Here is a 20,176-nt window from a genome sequence, read left to right as displayed (position 1 = left end):
GAAGTATTTGTTTTGGTCTTTTCAAGAGATTTATTGACAATTTAAAAAAAAAAAAAGCAGAATAATGCTTGCCTAATCCTTCATGGATCAGATCCAGTAGTTGAAGTACATACTAAAATACATGTTTCTGTGTCTCTAAACTTTGAGAAAGCACATCTGAAAGGTCAACAGGCGTTTGTTTTTTCCCCATTTCTGTTGTATTATGCCTTTTAACATTCGGTATAATTTAATGTCCAGAAGGACATGTTTAGATTCTAAATGTAAGTGAAGTAGCTTTTCCTCCTTTTCCACTATTCACAGCTTTTTCTCAGTTTTCAGTGTAGACGAGGACATGACAACTGTGCGCCGTTATCTCCTTATCAGGTCTTCTAAATTCAGATTAAAACACCTGAATACGATGCACACTTACTTCAGTCTATTTAATAGAAAGGCAATAACGATCACACAACACATCACTTTTTTTTTTTTTTGTCCCATGTTTAATTCCGGCCTGTAATTTCCTAAGTTCCGTTATTTATTTTCAATCGCGCTTTTCTACTTTTTTGTAACATTAATGGAAAACGCACAATATAACCACTGGCTTTAGGTTTGTAGAGCAGCTGTTGATATTCGCATTGTCATCTGTTTTAGCTGCGTGTCTTTTTCCTCTTTTTTCCTGACAGGAAAAAACAAAACACAGCCCTCCAACAATAGCTTTGCCGGTTTAAAGGATAAAAAAAAGATAAAGTCCTTATCGGCAGCGCAGGCTGTCTATTGTTAGAAACTAGTGACAACAGGTTGGCGCCTCTCCAAACATGTTAAACGGCCTCTTCTGACGGTCAGCCAGGTTATAATACAGCTGATGGCCACACAGACTCATGATGGATACTTGTTGCAATGGAGCTGCCTGCCCTCTAGTGGTGAAACTTTGATTTCCCACTGTGGTTTCACACATTGAACTAACCCCTTTTTTATGACTTTTTTTGTTTTTTTAAAGACACACTATACTATGAGTTTTTTTTCACCATACTATAGTATGACTTTTTATGACCATTTTATTGCATACTACACTCTATACTATGGCAACTGCATCATTCATATTCACATTGTAGGAACATTTATAAACTAAAGAAAATGCTGTTCTCTGTGTTGTGCGCAGGAGGCTTTGGTTTTCTTCCTTCTTATGGTTCGAGGTCTTGTTGGAGGATGGTTGGCTCGTTCACACAGGACCCTCGAGTATCACCGGCATGCTGGGAGTCTTTAGCCTTGCCTCGACTATAACCCTCATCAGTTTGTCCCAGGAAGTAACTCGCACGCACACAGGAAAGGATGTTTGTTGTATGTAAATTCAGCGGGCTAAATCCTGTTTTTGTTTTTTGTTTTACACCAGAGATTCTGTGATTTACCTGCACAATTGTTACTCTGTTACAGCTGACGTCTTCACACTGTGGATTTGATGTTTTTTTTAGTATAACTGACTACATTTCAAAAATGACTTATACTACTGCACATAAATCTCTACAGCTGCATGTATAATATAGTAATAGAGACTGTGATGGTAAACAGACGGGTGTGGTGAAGAATTACAATCCCTTGAAGAGCCTTAATAACTGTTTTAAAAGAGTTTACAGCTGTAATCAAACTGTACAGTGTCTATGTTATTATCTTTGTAAATTAAAGGACTATGTGTTTTTAAAATGACTTCAAATATGTGACCTTTTTTGTTTGGTGCAATGGCTGATTTTTACCTTCGTCATCATACCAAGAAATTTGATTTTAAAGGTGTTATGATGTCATGTTGACAAAGGTTACACCAAAACAGTAAAAAGCTCTAAAAACGTACTGTACCCAGCACCAAACAGCCGACCCAGTCCCAGTTAGCAAACAGCTGATGAACACAGTGGAGCATTAAGCAGCTAAAGAGCCAGATATTTCCCTTAGGAGCTTCTAGAGTAGCCTGGTCCTACTAGACTCTTGTACATTTCATTTGTACAGTAGTACTGAAGGGAAATGGACATTGAGCGTAAGTACGTAGGTGGGCGGAGCCAGGCTACTTCTAGAGACCGAGACTTAGGTTCATTAGGTGTCTAGAAACACCACAACAATAACTGCTGGATGTGTAAATCACAAGTTTGCCACAACAGCCTTATAAGGTGATATTATGTCAGTGTTTGCAGTGTGTCTTTGCTGCCCCCAAGTGGCCAATAAGTTGTTGCAGTCATTGCAGGTTTAAGGAAATACTTAATTGGTTAGGTTAGGTTTAAAAAGAATAATATTTCTCATTTCAGGGGAACCAAAGTTATTTTGACATCCTCCATCCATAAGTGTTTTATACAGAGATATTAAAGTAAGCGAGTAACTGTGAAAAAGACCTTGATATTAACATGCATTTATAAAAGGTAAATATTTGGTTTTCAAATCAGATTTTGCTATGCCTTTTTAATTATAAAAACAAAAAAAGCCCCTGCAACTTCAAATCTTAATCTTTTCTAATTTATACATTTATGACTGAGGAAGCCATCACTCAAAGCAAGAAGCTGACTAAAATAATATGTTTAAAGGCCCTGACACATCAACCCAGTGAACCGTCAGACAGTCTGGCGAGGTCAGTGACTCGAGTCTGTTTGGTGTGTTCTGTGCCGTCGTCAGTCTGAGGAGCTGTCGGCCTTCATTTGGGCCCATTTGACATGTTGATTCGGAAGGCGTGCAGTCGGACTCAATGGCCAATCTGATTGGTGGAGGGCTAACCCGGAAATGACGAGCGGGATGAACCTGACTAACGCCTCTCAAAATCTGACGAAAATCTTTTAAACTGACCTTTGTCGATCTGAAATGAAGACAGATTCAGAAACTGCATGGCCTATTTCTCGCTTAAAATGTTTTGAGAAACACGTTTCGGTGAACTATCTTCGTAAACATGAGAGCGTATTCCGAACGAGCCACCATTATTCTCGGGTTGTAAAATCCGGGAGCAGCCAGACGTTCGTCCAATCAGCTGCCGGTTTTCATTTTTTGGGCGACAATACAGATAAGCGCCGCCTGCTGTTATGGAGACGTATTACGTCTCATGCACGCTCAAGTCAGCGTCGCTTCTGTGTGTTCCGAGGCACTTTTTTGACCAACTCAGGGAGGCAGTCAGTCCGACTGCCTTTTCTGCCAAAGGTCGGCCGTCGGGGTGGTGTGTCAGAGTCTTACATCTTTTGTGAGATGCTACTCTGATCTTGTTTATGTTTTCACACTAAAATATTTTATGGGTTGACAAGTCAGCTTAGCATGCACTGTTTTTTGTTAAACTCACACGTCTTTTCTGGGAATCTCCCCGCTCTGCCTCTGCCAACAGCATGATTGCTACATGTGAAATGATTAGATATGAAAAGCAAGAAATAACTGTGGGACAAGATCTGGTGTGCATAAGAGATTGTTTGTCTTAAATGAGTTCACTGAAGGTTTCATCAACACAATGGTGAATGCTTGAGCTGTTGAAGCTCTACGGTCATATTCACACTTTTATACCTTATTATAAGTCTTTATTGTAGTTGGCTGCGTCTTCTAAATGTTATCCAAGCAGCATAAAATCATCCATAAACAAAACAAACAACCTAAATCTGGTTTGACAAACACATTAACATAACAGGGTTCACTTATTGTTTCTACGGTTCGAATCTTTAGCTCGATCACAATTGATTTTAAAACAGCAAGGTCTGAGTGAAAAGGGAAATTTGTGTCAAATCTAACGTACTTATTCAATTGTCTAAATTACCAAAGCAATCACAATCATTTTGACAAACCATTTACAGTAATTGAGTATTTCTTGTCTTTCTGGGTTTGAAATGCTGCTACACTTTAATTTCATGACAAATGTCAAACGTGAAAAACACAGTTGAATGTTGGTTTGCAAGCCTTTAATAACACAAAACTCTGAACAATAAATTACAAGAAATCTGGATGAATAAATAATTGGCTATTTATGCATGACCTTCATTTTCATTAACAGTTCTTTGACAAAATATCAACAGCAGTAAGAAAACTGGCTTAGAAAGGCGCTTTTTATGACAAATCTGACTAAACAAAGTCCAGCGTCACAGACGAGATGACTACATTTGTTTTCCATCCGATATCTTCATCAACGGTTTTAATGTAGGTATAATCCATGTCTGAAAAACACCTCAGCTGATCAAAATAAAGATTAAAGTGTCTTTCACAATGTGAAGAAAGGCTTTTATCAAACATCAGCAGGTGTCTTTTTCTCACCTTGTGTTCAAATGCGAACTAAATTACTGACTGAAAACATCTCCTGTTTGAGTAGCTGTTGAGACCAAACAAAGAGTGTGTATGAGGTGGCTCTGAGGGCAATCAGACATTACAGCAGATTGTAGGTGGAGCGGTAGTTCTAACCAGAGGGCACAGCATCGATACAGTACTGCAGAAGTAGAGTGTTCAAAAGGAGGATTAAAAAAAAAAAAAAAAGATTTTATCTCTAGATGGGAAATTAAACTTTAAACAAAAGCTGTAGAGAACGAGGTGTCGGTACTGAAGGAGCGCCAGTTCAAAAGATGACAACAGCTTCTTTTAAAGCTGAATCCTCTCTGTAAGGTCCAAGTGTCACTGCAGCAGCAGGAGTATCAGGTCCACATCCAGTCAGCTGCATTAAGTCAAAACTTTCAATGTTTGATCCTCAGCAGCTCTACAGCCCCTTCAGAGAGGAGACCTTCTTCTTCCGAGCAGCCAGCATCTCGTAGAACGGGTCTTTGCTGATGGCGGCTCTGCAGGTGGAAGATGAAGGAGGGTTAGATACGAGACTTCATACTGATCATCTGCAGAGCAGAGACAGCTTAAATGTGGCTCACTTGATGCTGTTGATCCATTCATCCTTCTCCTCTGCGGTCGGGGCAGAGATTCTGTAAAAAGTGTGGTTTCCCTCGACGACGCGTCCGTCTGCCTCCGTCTTGCATGCTTTGATCACCTGATCTTTGTGGTCTGAGATGAAGAGCTCGAAGCAGTTCTGTGAGGGAGCACATAAAAACATGACTATACTATGATTTTTTTTATGACTATTTTTCCCGACATACTATACCATGGCTTTTTCTGACTTAATATACTACAAATTTTTTATTACTTTTTTGACATACTATACTAAACTATGACTTGATCCGACATACCATACTATTACTTTTTCATTACTTCATCCGACATACTATACTATTCGTGATATACATACTATGACTTTTCTACGACTTTTTAGTACGAGATACTATGACTTTACTACTGTTTTCGACATACCATACTATGACTTTTTTTCGACATATTACTATGACTTTTTTCCACCTTTTTTTTTTCTCGTCATACTATAGTACTATGACTTTTTTATGACTTTTTGTTCCGACATACCATACTATGACTTTTTCGACATACTAAACTATGACTTTTTCAGACTTCTTTTGCCAATATACTATACTATGACTTCTTTTTCGACATACTATAGTATGACTTTTTTATGACATTCTATACTTTGATTTTTGTATGACTATTTTTCCCGCCATACTATACTATGACTTTTTTCGACATCCTATATACTATGACTTTTTTCGACATACTATACTATGACTTTAAGGGCCCTATCTTGCACATGGCACAAAGTCCAATGCAAGTGTCTTTGCTGTTTTAAGACCGCCCAGCGCCCACGTTGTTTAAATAGCAAATGCACCTGCACCCATGGGCGTGCTGGTCTTACAGGGAGGTGTGTTCACGTGAATTTTTGGCGTATTGCTATCTTGAGGCAGTGGAAAGTGATCGCGGCATTGACCAACAAAAACCTGGTCTGAAGTCAATAGCGCAGGATTTCATTGTTATTTTAACAGGGCATTAGTAAAATGTGCCGAGGCTTATGCACAGTATGACTTGTTTTGACATACTATACTATAACTTTATGATTTTTTTTCCCGACATACTATGACTTTTTATGATTAACATACTATACTATTCAGGATATACATACTATACTATTCATGATATACTATGACTTTTTTCCACATACTTGCTGTCTTTTTTATGACATACTATGACTTTTATGACATACTATGGACTATACTTTTCCCCCCGCTATACTATGACTTTAAGATTTTTTTTCCGACATAAAATAGTATGTAGTAGTATTCAACATACTATAATTTTATGAATTTTTTTCGACGTACTATAGTATGACTTTTTCCGACATACTATACTATGACTTTTTATGATTTACATACTATACTATTCATGATATACAAACTATACTTTGACTTTTTTTGACATACTGTCTTTTTTATGACATACTATAACTTTTATGACATACTATGACTTTTTTCCCCCACTATACTGACTCTTTTATGAAATTATTTTCGACATACTATACTATAACTTTTTAATGACTTTTTTTACGACATACTATACTGTGACTTTTTTTTTACGACATAGTATAACATGACTTTTTTTCAACATACTATACTAAGACTTCTCATGACTTTTTTCCCCGACATACTATACTATTCATGATATACATACTGTACTATGACTTTATGACTTTTTTCGACATACTATACTACGACTTTATGACTTTTTTCGACATACTATAGTACGACTTCATGACTTTTTGTTCCAACATACTATACTATGATTTTTTTCGACATACTTCTTTTTTATGACATACTATGACTTTTTCCCCGTTATACTATAATATGACTCTTTTACGAATTTTTTTTCGACATACTATACTGACTTTTTTATGACTTTTTTTTCCCGACATACTATACTATGACTTTTTTTCCGACATAGTATAATATGACTTTTTTATGACTTCTTTTGACATACTATACTATGACTTTTTTTCCGACATAGTATAATATGACTTTTTTATGACTTCTTTTGACATGCTATACCATGACTTTTTCGACATACTATAACATGACATTTTTTTCGACATACCATAATATGACTTTTTTTCGACATACTATACTATGATTTTTTTATGACATCTATTTGAATTATGTTGCATTGATACAGTGTTCCAAGGAGTTACCGCAAACTAAGACTATTTAGTGCTATCTTACAATCAATATGTAGTAAATGTAAGTTAAAGTGTGTCGTTGATGTAACTAGTTAGAACTCAAAGTGGCAATGAGGTCTTAAAAGGCAGAAATGGTCAGTTATATGACAAAATGTGGCAAAGAGTGAAGAAAGAGTTTACCGGTTTCTTGGAGTCATCGACTTCTCTGATACTCAGATTTTCCAGTGGAATAATTCCTCTGGGTTCTTTATCCTTGTAAAAAGCAGAGAGAGACACAAGTCTAAGTACTTACTTCAGCCTACATACAGCATGTATCAGATATCTCTTCTCTTATATAGCCAAATAGTAATTACTTACAGTCGTGTATTCAAAGTAGTAGAGGCAGTTATCTGTAAGAATAAACCAGCGTCTCTTCCAGGTCTTAACTCGTCCACCTGAGGAGAGATTACAGGTGAGCTACGTTTTCAATAAAAGACACAAAACTTGAGTTATTGGAGCAGAAAGCTGGACTTTATATGATGACAGCGACACTCTGAAGCACACTGACTGCACAAATCCGCAGGTCAAATATCGAGCCTACTGCAAAGGCGAAAGCTGAGGTTAAAACTTGGGTCAGCGACCAGCAGTTAGAAACTACTTTTTACATCCGGGCTCAACAGCACATAGCATGAATGATCTTTCTTTAATCTAAATCAAACTGTGATGTGAGGGTGAATGCACACAGCCAGTGGGAGTAGAAAGGCAGGGAGGGGGGGCAGCTCAGAAGCAAAGCAGTGCAATAAAGCTGTGGAGTTTAAGGGTACATACCTCCTGGAGTCAAAAACCCATGAAACACAAACAAACAAGAAGAATGTCAACAAAAGAATATTACAAAAATACAATACTATAAGTTTGTCCTCCTCATGTCAAAGGTGCTGTTACACATCCAGTCCACTAGAGGGTCTTCCAGCTCACAGTGACTAACAACAGGCTCAAGACTGAAGTTAAATTAAATGAACTATTTCACCACATGGATGCACATACCGAGTTTCAGCAGCCAGCCTTCTCTGTCAGGGTTAAAGAAGGTGTGTGTGAGGTCATTTCCATCATCCTCTGGGATCTTAAAGGGTTCATTCTTGATGCTGTCGTACAGGTTCTACAGGCAGTGATGGGATGCAACTAAGTTCATTTTACTCAAGTACTATACTTAAGTAGAGTTTGGAGGTACTTTACTTGAGTATTTCCATTTTATGTTACTTTCTACATCTACTCACCTACGTTGCAATGGCAAATATTTTACATTTCACTCCACTACATGTATTTTACAGCTTCATTTACTAGTTACTTTGCAGTGTTGCATTATTAATACAAAATATGATAAACTAATAAATCATATATTTTAAATGATTAACATCCTCTGCAGTACATAAAGTAATTAAAATGAGGCCCACTTTCACCAGCTGCAATATTAATGATGCTTACAGATTTGTACTTTTACTTAAGTAAATATTTGAAAGTTTCTGTTGCTTCCTATGTCAGAAACAGGATGGTTTTAGGAAAATGTACGTCTCTCACCCTGAGTAGCTCCTCTGGCAGGTCTCCTCCATCATTGATGCCTCTGTTCATCGCTGTGAATCTCTGAACGGAGGGTTTGTCCTTCACATTAGGGTTGTGTAGGCTGGTGTTCAACATGATCACAGCAAACGACAACACATAACAGGTATCTGTGAAAGAAGACAAAGTGTGTGTGTACTTTTTCAGGACTCAACCACTAAAATAACAACAGAGTTTAAAATGTCATGTTTCTCAGCACTATTACGTAGCTGGATATTTCCTCTTACTAGCATACACTAGCTGGTGTCACTTACACCAGCTAGTGTATCTCAAGACAAAAATGTGCATGCATTAAAAATTATTTCAACATAACAGGAGATAAAATTGTCTGTGATGTGTATTTGTGATTGAGTCTGAACATTTTCAGAGCCCTTCATACAGTATGTGACCAGAATATAAGGACTTTTTGGGAGGAATAATTGTTTTACTGCTGACCCCTGAAGTCAGCCCCCTAAGCCCTAAATTCTATATTTTTACTTTTTGTATCAAAAAAAGGTAAAAAAAACTGTGACTGTAAACTGTTTTTTTTCTATGGTCTTTTTTATTTCTACCCTACCCTACCCTACAGGTACCACACACGTACCTGTGCTCTGAAACACTCCGGGGTTACAGCGACAGTATCGCAGGGCGAATGCCTCCATCATGCGGTCAATCTTCTGAGCCTCACCCGGCAGCCTGAAGCTCCACAGGAACTGCCTGAGAGCCTGAACCAGGTTCAAGTCTGTGAACTCGTGTAACTCCAGGAAAGCGTGCAGAACCTCAATGTTGAAGTCATCTCTGCAAGACACACACGGAATCACACACACACACACGGGGGAATAAACAGAACAACAACAGGATCAAGAACTGAACAGCTCTGTTTAGCTCCCCAAGTTGGCAGATAGTAGAGTTGGATGAGATGTAACAACACGGATAAAAACAGATTCATGGATGATCTTTTAGAACTGCTAATGCACCATAAGTGCATATATGTAGTATACTAATAATATATTGGTAAGGCCTGATTTGTTCTCAATAATGTTGGACACATGTCCACTTTTTTTTTATTTATTTATTTATTTATTATTTTTTTAAGAAAGGGATAAAATGAATGATGGCTGAATTCCTTTAAGCTGATTTAGTTTCAGGGTCCTGGTATTGTGCATGCTGTATCACTGTCATGATTACTGGGACATTTGAATAGAACAAAGCCATCTTTAATGTTATTAGTGAGTTTTTTTCTTCTATGACAAATCAAAATGTCTTAGTTAGAAGGGACATCTTCAGTTTCGCTTACCTCTCCCCTAGGTAGTCGCCGATAGCGGTTTTATTAAGCCCCTCACCCTTGTAGAGAAACTGGGCGATGTCACTCCTGGTGTTTTTCAGCAGGGAGCTGTCAATCAAGAAGCGAATCCCCTGAGGGAGAAAATCAGAACACACAACTCAGTCTGAACATCTTTTACACAAAATACAAGTACACTGAATATGAACTTCTTCAATATCAATCTTGTCCAATGAGGTACGAACACCTAGTGATTATATGTATCACTTGTTATTATTTTTGAAAAAAGTCCAAGACAGCGTGTCAGTTTCCCCACTGTCTTAATATTGATCTAAGGTGCAACCACAGTCAATTAATCATTTTCAGCCAGTTTTAGCAGATTCTCCTTTGTGAGGATTTGCTTCTTTTTTCTGTCTATCATTGTAAACTAAATATCTTTGGGTTTTGGGCTGTTGGTCGGACAAAAACAATAATCGATAAATCAATGAATCAAGACATAAACAATAGAATTATTGACAATGAAAACATTGTTTAATTGCAGCCCTACACTTAGCGGTTACATTAAGGAGGGAAGAGCCTGGTTGGTTCTCACCTTCTTGGGGTCCATGTTGAACTTCTTTCGGCCCATGGCCATCTGTTTATTCCTCTGCATACTTTTCCTAAAACAGATAAATAAACAGAACAGACACTTAATAGGTGGCTCTGCAAAATAGACAGAAAATTAATTAACAGCAATTTCAATAAACATAATTGAGTGTGGAGATTCATTCTCAACCTTGGGGGCACATATCCCACAGCCATCTTCAGCTGAAGAAGGTGGAGCTTTCAATACGGTTGAAAGCTCCCAGAATAGCCAAGTAAGTGGAACTTGTGTTTAGAATATTCATCACTGAATATATTTGGGGTGTGAACTGTCGGTCAAACAAAAAGCAATATGATGCCCTCACCTTTGGCTCTGGGAAAATGCAACGGCCATTTTTACAGACTAAACAATCATTAGACAAAATATTCAACAGATGAAAAGATAATGTAATTAGTTGCAGCCCTAATTCCCACAAGGCAGTGGGCTCTGTTCTGTGCGTCAGGCAGCTTTTCTGTCTTTCCACATGAACACACTGCCACTAAAACAAAGGTTGAGTGGACCACGGCTGCCCACACACAAGCACAGAATTGGTTGAGAGATACTTTACCTCTCTTCAGTTATGCCCAGGTTGTCAATCTCGCTGGTCACCTCTGCTATCTCATCCTTAAGCCTCTGAGAGCAGACAGACAGAGAGGAGAGTGATGAAACAGAAAGCAGGAAAAAACTACAGCCATACACAGTATGATATACACATGTGACATGTGTATGATGTCTGACCCTTTCACGTACACCTCTGGAGATGATTTGATCTCACCGGCAGCCCAATCCATTACACATGGTTGTCTGTTCCAGCTACATCTCACTGACCAACACATCCAGACAAGCACTTCTTAGAGAAGAGATGACCCAGAAAAAAAACCCTGAACGTGCAGACATGATTCACTCTCTCAGGCCAACTCATTCTTCCTCACGACAGGAGTTTTGTGGAACAGCCGCCCTCTGCACAAAATCCTCTCTGGGAGCTGCAGCACCTGTTCTGTGGTCAGAGCCGACCACCCTTCCCGTTTCCCTGTCCCCGCTCCTCCTCTCCCCTGTGCTGACCCAGATTTATCAGCGTGCCTTCCCCCATGACGCCCCCCCCTGGGCCGTTTGAGTGCCACACTGGTGTGGAGACAGGAATATGCCAGATCAAAGACTTTGGCTGGCTTAGCGGAGCTGCCAGGAGCTAACCCGGAGAGCTCAGAGGTTATGGGAGGAAAGAAGAGAGGAGAGAAACAGATGGAGGAACACTGAGCCCAGCAGAAAAGATAATGAACTAAGATTACACAATTATAGAACAGAAAGAGAAGTAGACGAGGCCAGTGTCTCAGATTAGAGCTACAACACGTGAGTGTGTGTAATATGTAATATGTGTGAAAACCAGGTTAACAAGGTAAATAACTTCACTTATCTGGATTCCTACATGGTTCCTCCATGGTTACACCCCCTATTAAACGAATAGCGTCCTCTGTCTCCATTACTGGAATACTTCATGGCTCATTACCCATCAGCCCACCAGGGCAACGCAGGGCGGGGCTTAGAGGAGAGAAGCGCCGAACGAGAGTCGACATCTGTAATAAACTCCATCAATCTAGTTGCACAGCGTCGCTGCCCAGAACCTGTGTTTGTCTTTATCTTTGTGTGTGTGTGTTTTCTTTGTGTGCGTGTGTTTTCTTTTTGTGTGTGTGTGTGTTTTTGCTGACTGAGGACGAGGGACTAGTGATGGAGTTCAATAGCATTTTAGCTCATTTTAATCCTGTTCTGAGTCCTTGTAGAATCTTTTTGAGTAGTTTGTTTAATGGGTTATGATAACCACTGAGATTCTACTGTGTTAAAAAGGTGTAGGGCTTTCATCACATATTTTCTCATTGCTCTGAGCCCTGTCCGGACTCATTTTTTCCTTTTGCTGCAAAAACGGTGTTTGCTGCTCACTGGGGGGAGTGAAGAAGTAACAACACGGTGGAAAGAATATTAATTCTACTTCACTGAAATGATAAATTGATCAATTTATTAGATGATTGATAGAATCTTAGTCAACCACATTTTTTTTTAATAATAAAGTCATCTATAATTCATGTAGCAAAAATAGCAATACATTTTCTGGTTCCAGGTTCCCAAATGTTTTCTTTGTTTTATGTCACTGTATAATTGAATATCTTGAGTTTTGCATTTAGTCGAGCAAAATAAGCAATTTATGGACAATTAATCAGAAAATAATTGACAGATAACAAACCTGTCAATTATTTCCTTGATTCATCTTTTAGATGTTGTCTTTAAAATGTCAAAAAATAGTAAAAGAAAATGCTCATCACAGGTTTCTAAAACGCATGCTGATGTCATGAAATTGCTCTACCAACAGTCCAAAACCCAAAAATATTGGTTATTTTAGTTAACATTTAGCATTTATTTATCTACAATTTTGTTCATGATAATAAGGCAAGCTATTACCCACAATCTTGCAAAACAAATGTACCCAGATAAAGAGCTGACACAACAATCCCCCTAATTTATTTAAGGTTGAAGGGCGACTGAGGCAGGGGGTCAAACTGTCCCTCCAGGCAGAGAGAGCGTGAGGACACACATACATATATATATACACTAGGTCCACCCCCCTCGTACACATGCAGCCCACACAAAGAGGATCATCTGTCTTGAATGCATACAGTAATGCTCTGGTGGTCATACGCCTATACCTCCACACACACACACACACACACACACACACACACACACACACACACACACACACACACACACACACACACACACACACACACACACACACACACACACACACACACACACACACACACACACACACACACACACACCTCCCTAGGCACGGAGGTACAGATCTAACCAAGGAGACAGGGAGAAGAAAGAACTCCCAGAACAATGTGATGTTCAGACAAAAGAGATAAAAATGGAAAGCAAACAATGCACTGTGGGATTTTGTCATCCTTACAATTCTCTGAAATAATTCAAATGGTTTAAAGGATAGGTTTACTCTTTCAAGTGACTTTAAACTTTTCCAAGTCTGTCATTAAAACCGTTTTCGCTTGCTGTAATCATTCCTCCTGTTCATACTGACCATTCAAAGATCCCTCCCTAAATGCAGTTTTCGTTCTGTGCAAACATGTATTCAAATGTTTTACTGAAGTTGGCAGACAAATTAATTGGATATCTTCCAAAATGAACGTTTTTAGTACCAAACTCCCTCGTGTTATTTTCCTCCTCGTTCTTATTTCCTTCCACTGCAGCTGTGAACAATGTTTTTCACAGAAAGGCCCAAGAGGTTGAACTCCAGAAGAAGGTTAAACAAATGTTTTAAAGAAATAAAAGGAGTGTGTGTTATTACTTGTATGTCCTGCAGTAGCACTTGTTTTCGGCGGCGGATGCTTTCCAGCTCCTGTCTCTCCTCTGGACTGAGGTCATCAGGCACTGAGGAGACAAGTACATTCGTAACTACTAACAAGTACAGTAGCACTCAAATACAAAGATCAAATATATTTGTACATCTACACTACAGATATACCACAACCACACCCACCCACATTTTTGGAGACATTTGGTGGAAATAATGTTTCTCTATCTGTTAGCAATGTTAGGTTAATGATAGAAAACCTGGAGGTGTAGGAGGCTGAGAGACTGAACTCTGAAGTGAATCTGTAAAGTTGGTACAGATTAACTCCTAGTTTTAGTCCGATTTTATCAGACTAAAAAGGAGGAGGACTAAACAATACAGTATTCATATTACATTATAAAAGTCTGCTCCAGCTAATGAATAACAGACTAAGCCGGATTTAGGCTATTTAGCACACATATTACAATTAAAAGAAGCTGTGTGTCTTGTGAATCTTTGCTTCTGATTTTGAAATGAATGAAGATGACAAAAGAGGTTCTCTAAAAGAAGTGTTGAACCGAAGATCTGGTATGTGGGTGTACTGTGGTTTTAAATCAAGTCTAAGGAGAGAAAAAACAGCTAGAGTTACAGAAAATAAAATCCGGTAAAATTGTGTTACTTTATGTAAATATGTACTTTTTACTGTAGATTGCAAACGAATATAAAATATATTGCAATGTTACTTAGGCTAATATTTGCAACATCTTTCATCTTGAGTATTAACTGAATGATGGGTTATGAAAAACACAATCCATCTTTTAACAGCTTTTTGCTGTTAGCAACTGTAGATGTCACTCGTTACTACATTGAAAAGAAACAAAAACATCAAATGTCAATTAAATAATAGTTGTAAAATGGTAAATTAGACTTGATATTAGGGGTGCACGATTCAGAAAATGTCACGATTCGATTTAGATTTTTAGGCTCAAGATTCGATTCAAAATCGATTTTCGATTAAAAAAAACGATTCACGGTATGTAAATGTAGTTACTTTTCCCATGTGATTGCAGTAGACATACAATTAAAAAAAAAATATAAAATATATATATATATATATATGAATCGATTTTTGGAATTCTATGAATCGGTAGAGCTTGAATCGCGATACGAATGTGAATCAATTTTTTTGCACACCCCTACTTGATATCTTACCGTATTTGTTAAACTCAAATGTCCATGCTGCCTTTTATTTAATACACACCCTAAACTATACATGGCCAAGGGTGTACTCTGATAGAGCAGGTCAGACACACATGGTTTCTGCAGAGGAACGATAAGGTGAAGAGGGAAATGTGGATCTGTCAGTCACTGACTTGTGGTTTTTCTTAAGAAAACTTGAGCGAGAAAAAAATGAAAAAGAAAGTTCCAATTCCAGTAATGCAGCATGTAAAAGTACTGTGCTTATCTGCATATTTCACTAAAGACTTTCCAATGTCACACCTCTGCACTGTCAACTATAGCTGTGGTTTCTCACCACTGGGTGCCTCATAATAAACCTTCCGCTATGGCTACTTTCTAAAAGGCTCTAACCGGTGACAAAGGGTGAAGAAAAGGCATAATGAGTTCAGAGCAACAAGAAGTCACAGAGGACATATCGAGCTGTGCCGCTGCTGTTTTTCTAGTTTTCTGTTTTCTAACCCAAACCCTGAGTCACGCTGAGGTTACGCAGTGTAAAACTCTGGAGCAACAAATAAAAAAAGAGTGGAAGAACTGTTCATGTTCCATCAATATGTATTACATTTTACAATGATTTTAGTCATTTCAACAATATATTAACTCTAAAATCAATATGTCAATTAAAAATTTGCTTTTTATTGGTCAAATATCTTCAATGTCTAAGCAATTTCAAACTTAATTTTTTTTACACCTTCTAGAACAAGTATGTTTAATCATATGGACTTGTGAGGCACTGAATTACAGCATTATATCATTTTGGCTATAAGACTTGAACTAAGTTCACCTTGGACAAAAAGAAAATCCTAACTCAAGGTCAACTTACTAGCTTTTTCAGGGGCTATCAACCACATCTTACAGTCTTCCTCTGCAGATGGAGTATACAGGGGCGACAATCTACCTATACATTCAGATAATATACAATGATCTGACTGTGACTAACAACTATTTCCACGATCAATTAACCTTGACGTATTACATTTCATAAATGTAATCTTACCTTGTTTTGTTGATTGTTGATTAATTAATAGGTCTACAAAATATCAGAAAATAATGAAGAATCATAACCTCCCCCAGCCTAAGTTGACAAAATTAAGAAAACTCAAGTTTATCTTCATAGATAGTCTTCATATATCTTCATAAAAAGCAAATATTCACATTTGAGAAGCTGCTGATTTTGGCTTAAAGTGCTCATATTATGCTTTTTGGCTTTTCCCCTTTCCTTTATTGTGTTATATATCTTTTATGTGCACGTTATAGGTTTACAAAGTGAAAAAGCCCAAAGTCCACCCCAAAGGGACTTACCATCTTCCAGAGAAAACACTGTTCACAAACTGCTCCAAACAGCTCTATTGTAGTCCAGCCTTTACTTCCGTGACGAACTTGCGTCACTTTGTAACACACGTTATAATGCTCGCCTAGCTGCTAGCGTGGCACGCCCTCATACGCTGCAACTGACTAGCTAGCAGTGCTGACCTAGGCAATGCGCATGTGCGACTCCCAACAAAGATGGAACAGAAGTGCGATGCCTCATTCTGTAGCTAAAACAGAGAGCTCAACACACAGGGTGAAAAGAGGAGCTGCAGCAATGTGCAGTACAACTAAAATATAGTGTTTGTTGAAAATTAAACCACATAAACCTATTCCGGTACAACCTGCAAATACAATTATGAACCTGAAAATGAGCATACTATGAGCACTTTAAAGCGTAACCTAAGCTTTTATCCAATTCTCAAATTGTTGTTGTGATGAATATTGTCTATCAACTAGTACATTAATTGACTAATTGTTTCAACTCTACATATGATAATGTTATAATTCATATTGTGAATCTGTTGAACTACATCTCAGGAGATGCAGACACCTCTGACTATGTTTGAGGCAAGCTCAACAAGCTGTAATGATTGTTTACATACTGCAAACATACAGACAGTGATGCATTCGCTCATCACATATATATACCCCTCGCCCAAAGAGAAACGTTTAAGTAGGAGCAGCTCTTATTATATACCTGAGGACAAGAATAACGCACTATTGTGAGCAGAGAGAGGCAGTGAAACTGACATTCATGCTCACTTCCTCTCTCTGGCTTTTCATTGTGAGGAAATAAGCAAGTAGCAAGTGGATTCATGACGGTTTATGAAACACTGTCATATCGTCCTCCTCTCAAGCAAACAAACTCACACATTCTGACGTAAATAACAACGTGCGTCTTCAACCAGCTGCTCTGCATAGTCTGAAGGTCACGAGTGTGTGTTTGTGTTGACAAGTAATGGGACACCTTGTCTTGGCAATGCTGCTGATGATCAGCTGCTACGGACAACCAACATATCCAGGCCTAAAGTCATTCTTTATCCTTCTTTCACCCTCTCGTTTGTAAATTATACAACACGTCACATCCTCTGAAGACACGATGACAAACTAAAACCATGTGTATTCTGGCTTGGTTTCCGGCTCTCATGAGATTTTCTGAGGAAGACATGACGACACACACACTCATTCAGATAAGTTTCTGCAGGAATAAAAAAAAAAAAAAAACTCTAATACAGAAGTTATGACGCACTTGAACACCTACACATTATGTGTAGGTGTTCAAGTGCGTCATAACTTCTGTATTAGAGTTTTTTTTTATCCTGAGGTTCATACCAGAGAAAGCGTCTGCCTGCTGCTGAGTGGCTTCACCACCAGTCTCAATGGTCTCAATACTCCCAGTGCAGCTAAAAACAAGCTTCAATTCTCACCCCAGGTTTTTTCATAGAGTCCACAAGTCTAACTGAGTCACCAATCCCAGTAGAAAATAGCCAGTTTTCTGCAGTTTCTCCAACAATAATCCAGTCCTACCCGAGCCCTCCAATCCCAATCCTGTGGTCCTCTAGTCCAGCCTCCCTGCTTTTTAATCCTCAGGCACTCATTCCAACAGAGGGGAGAGGAGGGGAGCAAGCCTGCAGCTAAATGAGGATGAGGACAAGTGTGTATCTGAGTGTGTGTGTGTGAGGGGAAAACACCTTGAACTCTCATCTCTCTCCTACACCTCCCTCTGTCCATCTTGACTCCTCCCTCCCTCCCTCACTCAGTGAGCAAAGCATCAAACACAGGCTCCCCCACGTGGACATCCCCACACAAGGGATGTGCAGTTTTCCATCTTCAAAACAGTGTTTGATAAAGAAATAAGGACAGTGCAGACATGACTCACATCTCCTGGACATCAGCAACAACCAAAATGACCACAAATTACCAAACAACAGCTCACTGTTCTGGCAGAATTAAATCATTCATCATTCTCTGCTTATCACATATGTTTGCTCATATAAAACAACACACACATGCACCAACAACAGCTCCCTCATCAGTTTGTTTCATTGTATCACCCACAGGATTGCAGCTGACTCAGGACCTGAGGCAAAGCAGTTAAGACTAGACAATTATCTGTGTTTTGAGAGTGAGATTTTTAGTGTCTAGCACTGTTCACAAGGCAATAATTGTCTATTTCAGTGTTCACCAGGCTATTTGTACACTTTAACGTTCAATATTCCCTGGCTCAAGAGGATAACAAGCTCAACAGAGTAATATAATCCTGCGGTTATGGTAAACTCCCTGGTAACTGATCGCATTCACACAGCCTTAAGGCTCAACAGTCCAATAAGGACGTAGAAACAAATCCAAGCAGCAGGGGAAGAACAGGGGAGAAAAACTGTGCCTTGACACAGAAAAGGAAAAACATTCTTGTACATGACAAAGAGAGGAAGTGAATACAATTATGACAACTTCAGCTGCTTTCTCAGGGTGGTGAAGTATTTTAAAGTGAAGTATATGTCAGGTGGGAAAACGCTTAATGGACTACTAGTATTATAACAATGCTTAAAAACAAGGTATCACTCACAAGTGGAAAAAAAAAACCCATGAAAAGCTTCCTGTACTACCGGTAATTCTGATATTTCCTACTTCAGAGTAGTCCATTTTGATAGCTTTTACTCAACTGACAGAACGAGCCATCATATTTTAAAGCACATTTGGTGAAATTTGTTTTGACAGGTTTTTTTCCCCGAGCTGTAAAATAACTCATTATAAAGCACATCCTGTAAGAGTGTCTCAAACTGTTAGAGGAAACAATAGTGCAATTGCGAGGAAGCTGATTTATTTAATTGTTATGTTTTTGTGGCAAGTTCTACCTTTCTGTACTGACCTTTTGCAGTCTCTCCACATCGCTGACAGTGTCCAACACTTTGGTCACAAGTTGGGAAATGAGCAGAGAAGTGCATGCAGCCAAATCAACTAAAAAGCCTAAGTATTTTTTGAGGAAATTTCCTTAATTTCCAACCGATAAAAGGGGGCATTGATTGCGTGAACTAAAGTGCTGTACAGTAAGCACAAACCCCCATGAGGTCTGGCCTCACTCCAGATTAATAATAATGGATCCCTTGTGCCAGTTAATAAAGACTGCCAAAGAGCATTAACAAATCAGTCAGATGAGGACTTGTTGCTTTCGCTCTGTTGATAGGAAATGCAATGCCAAAACACATTTAACTACCAGGAATTCAAACAATACATACGTGCTCACTCTAGTTAGCGTTATATTACGTTAGATAAAGTTACGTTAGCTAGTTAGCTAACCTGGTTTACGTTAGCCCCTAGGATAGCTAGCTCACATTAACTAAAGCGGAGGTCAGGCCAACTTACCAACTCCGTCTTCCGACTTTAAGACCATGTTTGTGCTGTAGGTCAACGCTGGCTTAGAGAACAGCGTTAAATATTTCACTTTAAAGTAACTTTAAAGATCGAAAGGTATCTGTATTTCCTCCAAGTTACCAGACTGGCAGTTAATGACAACTGTCTGTGCTGTGCAGCCAGAGAGAGACAGCCGGTGTTGGGGCAGAATGACGTAGGCGCGGCTTCAACGGCAGCAGCCAATCAGAGAGCGGATAAGCACAAACAAACAAACAAACAAACATCTATCTATCTATCTATCTATCTATCTATCTATCTATCTATCTATCTATCTATCTATCTATCTATCAAAAGACACTGGTAGGTTGGAATTCTGAAAGACAATTTTTACTTACTAAGTCAAAATGATGAAATACTAAATCAAACTGTGACTTTTGA

General features: G+C 38.6%; 2 protein-coding genes across 5 annotated transcripts in view; one reads left to right on the top strand and one right to left on the bottom strand.

The window, feature by feature from the left end:
- pgs1 (phosphatidylglycerophosphate synthase 1) overlaps positions 1 to 1,680 on the top strand; it is a 25,751-nt gene extending 24,071 nt beyond the window's left edge. The window contains exon 11 of the mRNA XM_078279002.1: positions 1,139 to 1,680. The gene's annotated coding sequence lies outside the window, so the exon portion shown is untranslated. The remainder of the gene's footprint in view (positions 1 to 1,138) is intronic.
- A 2,179-nt stretch (positions 1,681 to 3,859) lies between these two features.
- Positions 3,860 to 19,938, bottom strand: LOC144536079 (cytohesin-1-like). 4 transcript variants are annotated; one of them, XM_078279007.1, is made up of 12 exons: positions 19,751 to 19,938; positions 13,856 to 13,938; positions 11,066 to 11,130; positions 10,468 to 10,534; positions 9,891 to 10,009; positions 9,198 to 9,391; positions 8,576 to 8,724; positions 8,044 to 8,156; positions 7,379 to 7,457; positions 7,202 to 7,273; positions 4,827 to 4,981; positions 3,860 to 4,742 (listed from the first exon to the last, which is right to left on the bottom strand). In XM_078279007.1, the coding sequence occupies exons 1-12, from the start codon at positions 19,776 to 19,778 to the stop codon at positions 4,664 to 4,666; spliced, it is 1,203 nt and encodes a 400-aa protein (XP_078135133.1). In that variant the 5' UTR covers positions 19,779 to 19,938; the 3' UTR covers positions 3,860 to 4,663. The 4 variants fall into 4 exon arrangements, with proteins under 4 accessions (XP_078135133.1, XP_078135136.1, XP_078135134.1 ...); XM_078279010.1 differs by lacking the exon at positions 19,751 to 19,938 and adding an exon at positions 17,915 to 18,053; XM_078279008.1 differs by lacking the exon at positions 19,751 to 19,938 and adding an exon at positions 17,815 to 17,908.
- Between the last annotated feature and the right edge of the window lie 238 nt (positions 19,939 to 20,176).

This window comes from Sander vitreus, chromosome 21 (assembly GCF_031162955.1).
Source record: "Sander vitreus isolate 19-12246 chromosome 21, sanVit1, whole genome shotgun sequence".
NCBI lineage: Eukaryota > Metazoa > Chordata > Actinopteri > Perciformes > Percidae > Sander > Sander vitreus.
This window is presented reverse-complemented; position numbering and strand designations above follow the sequence as displayed.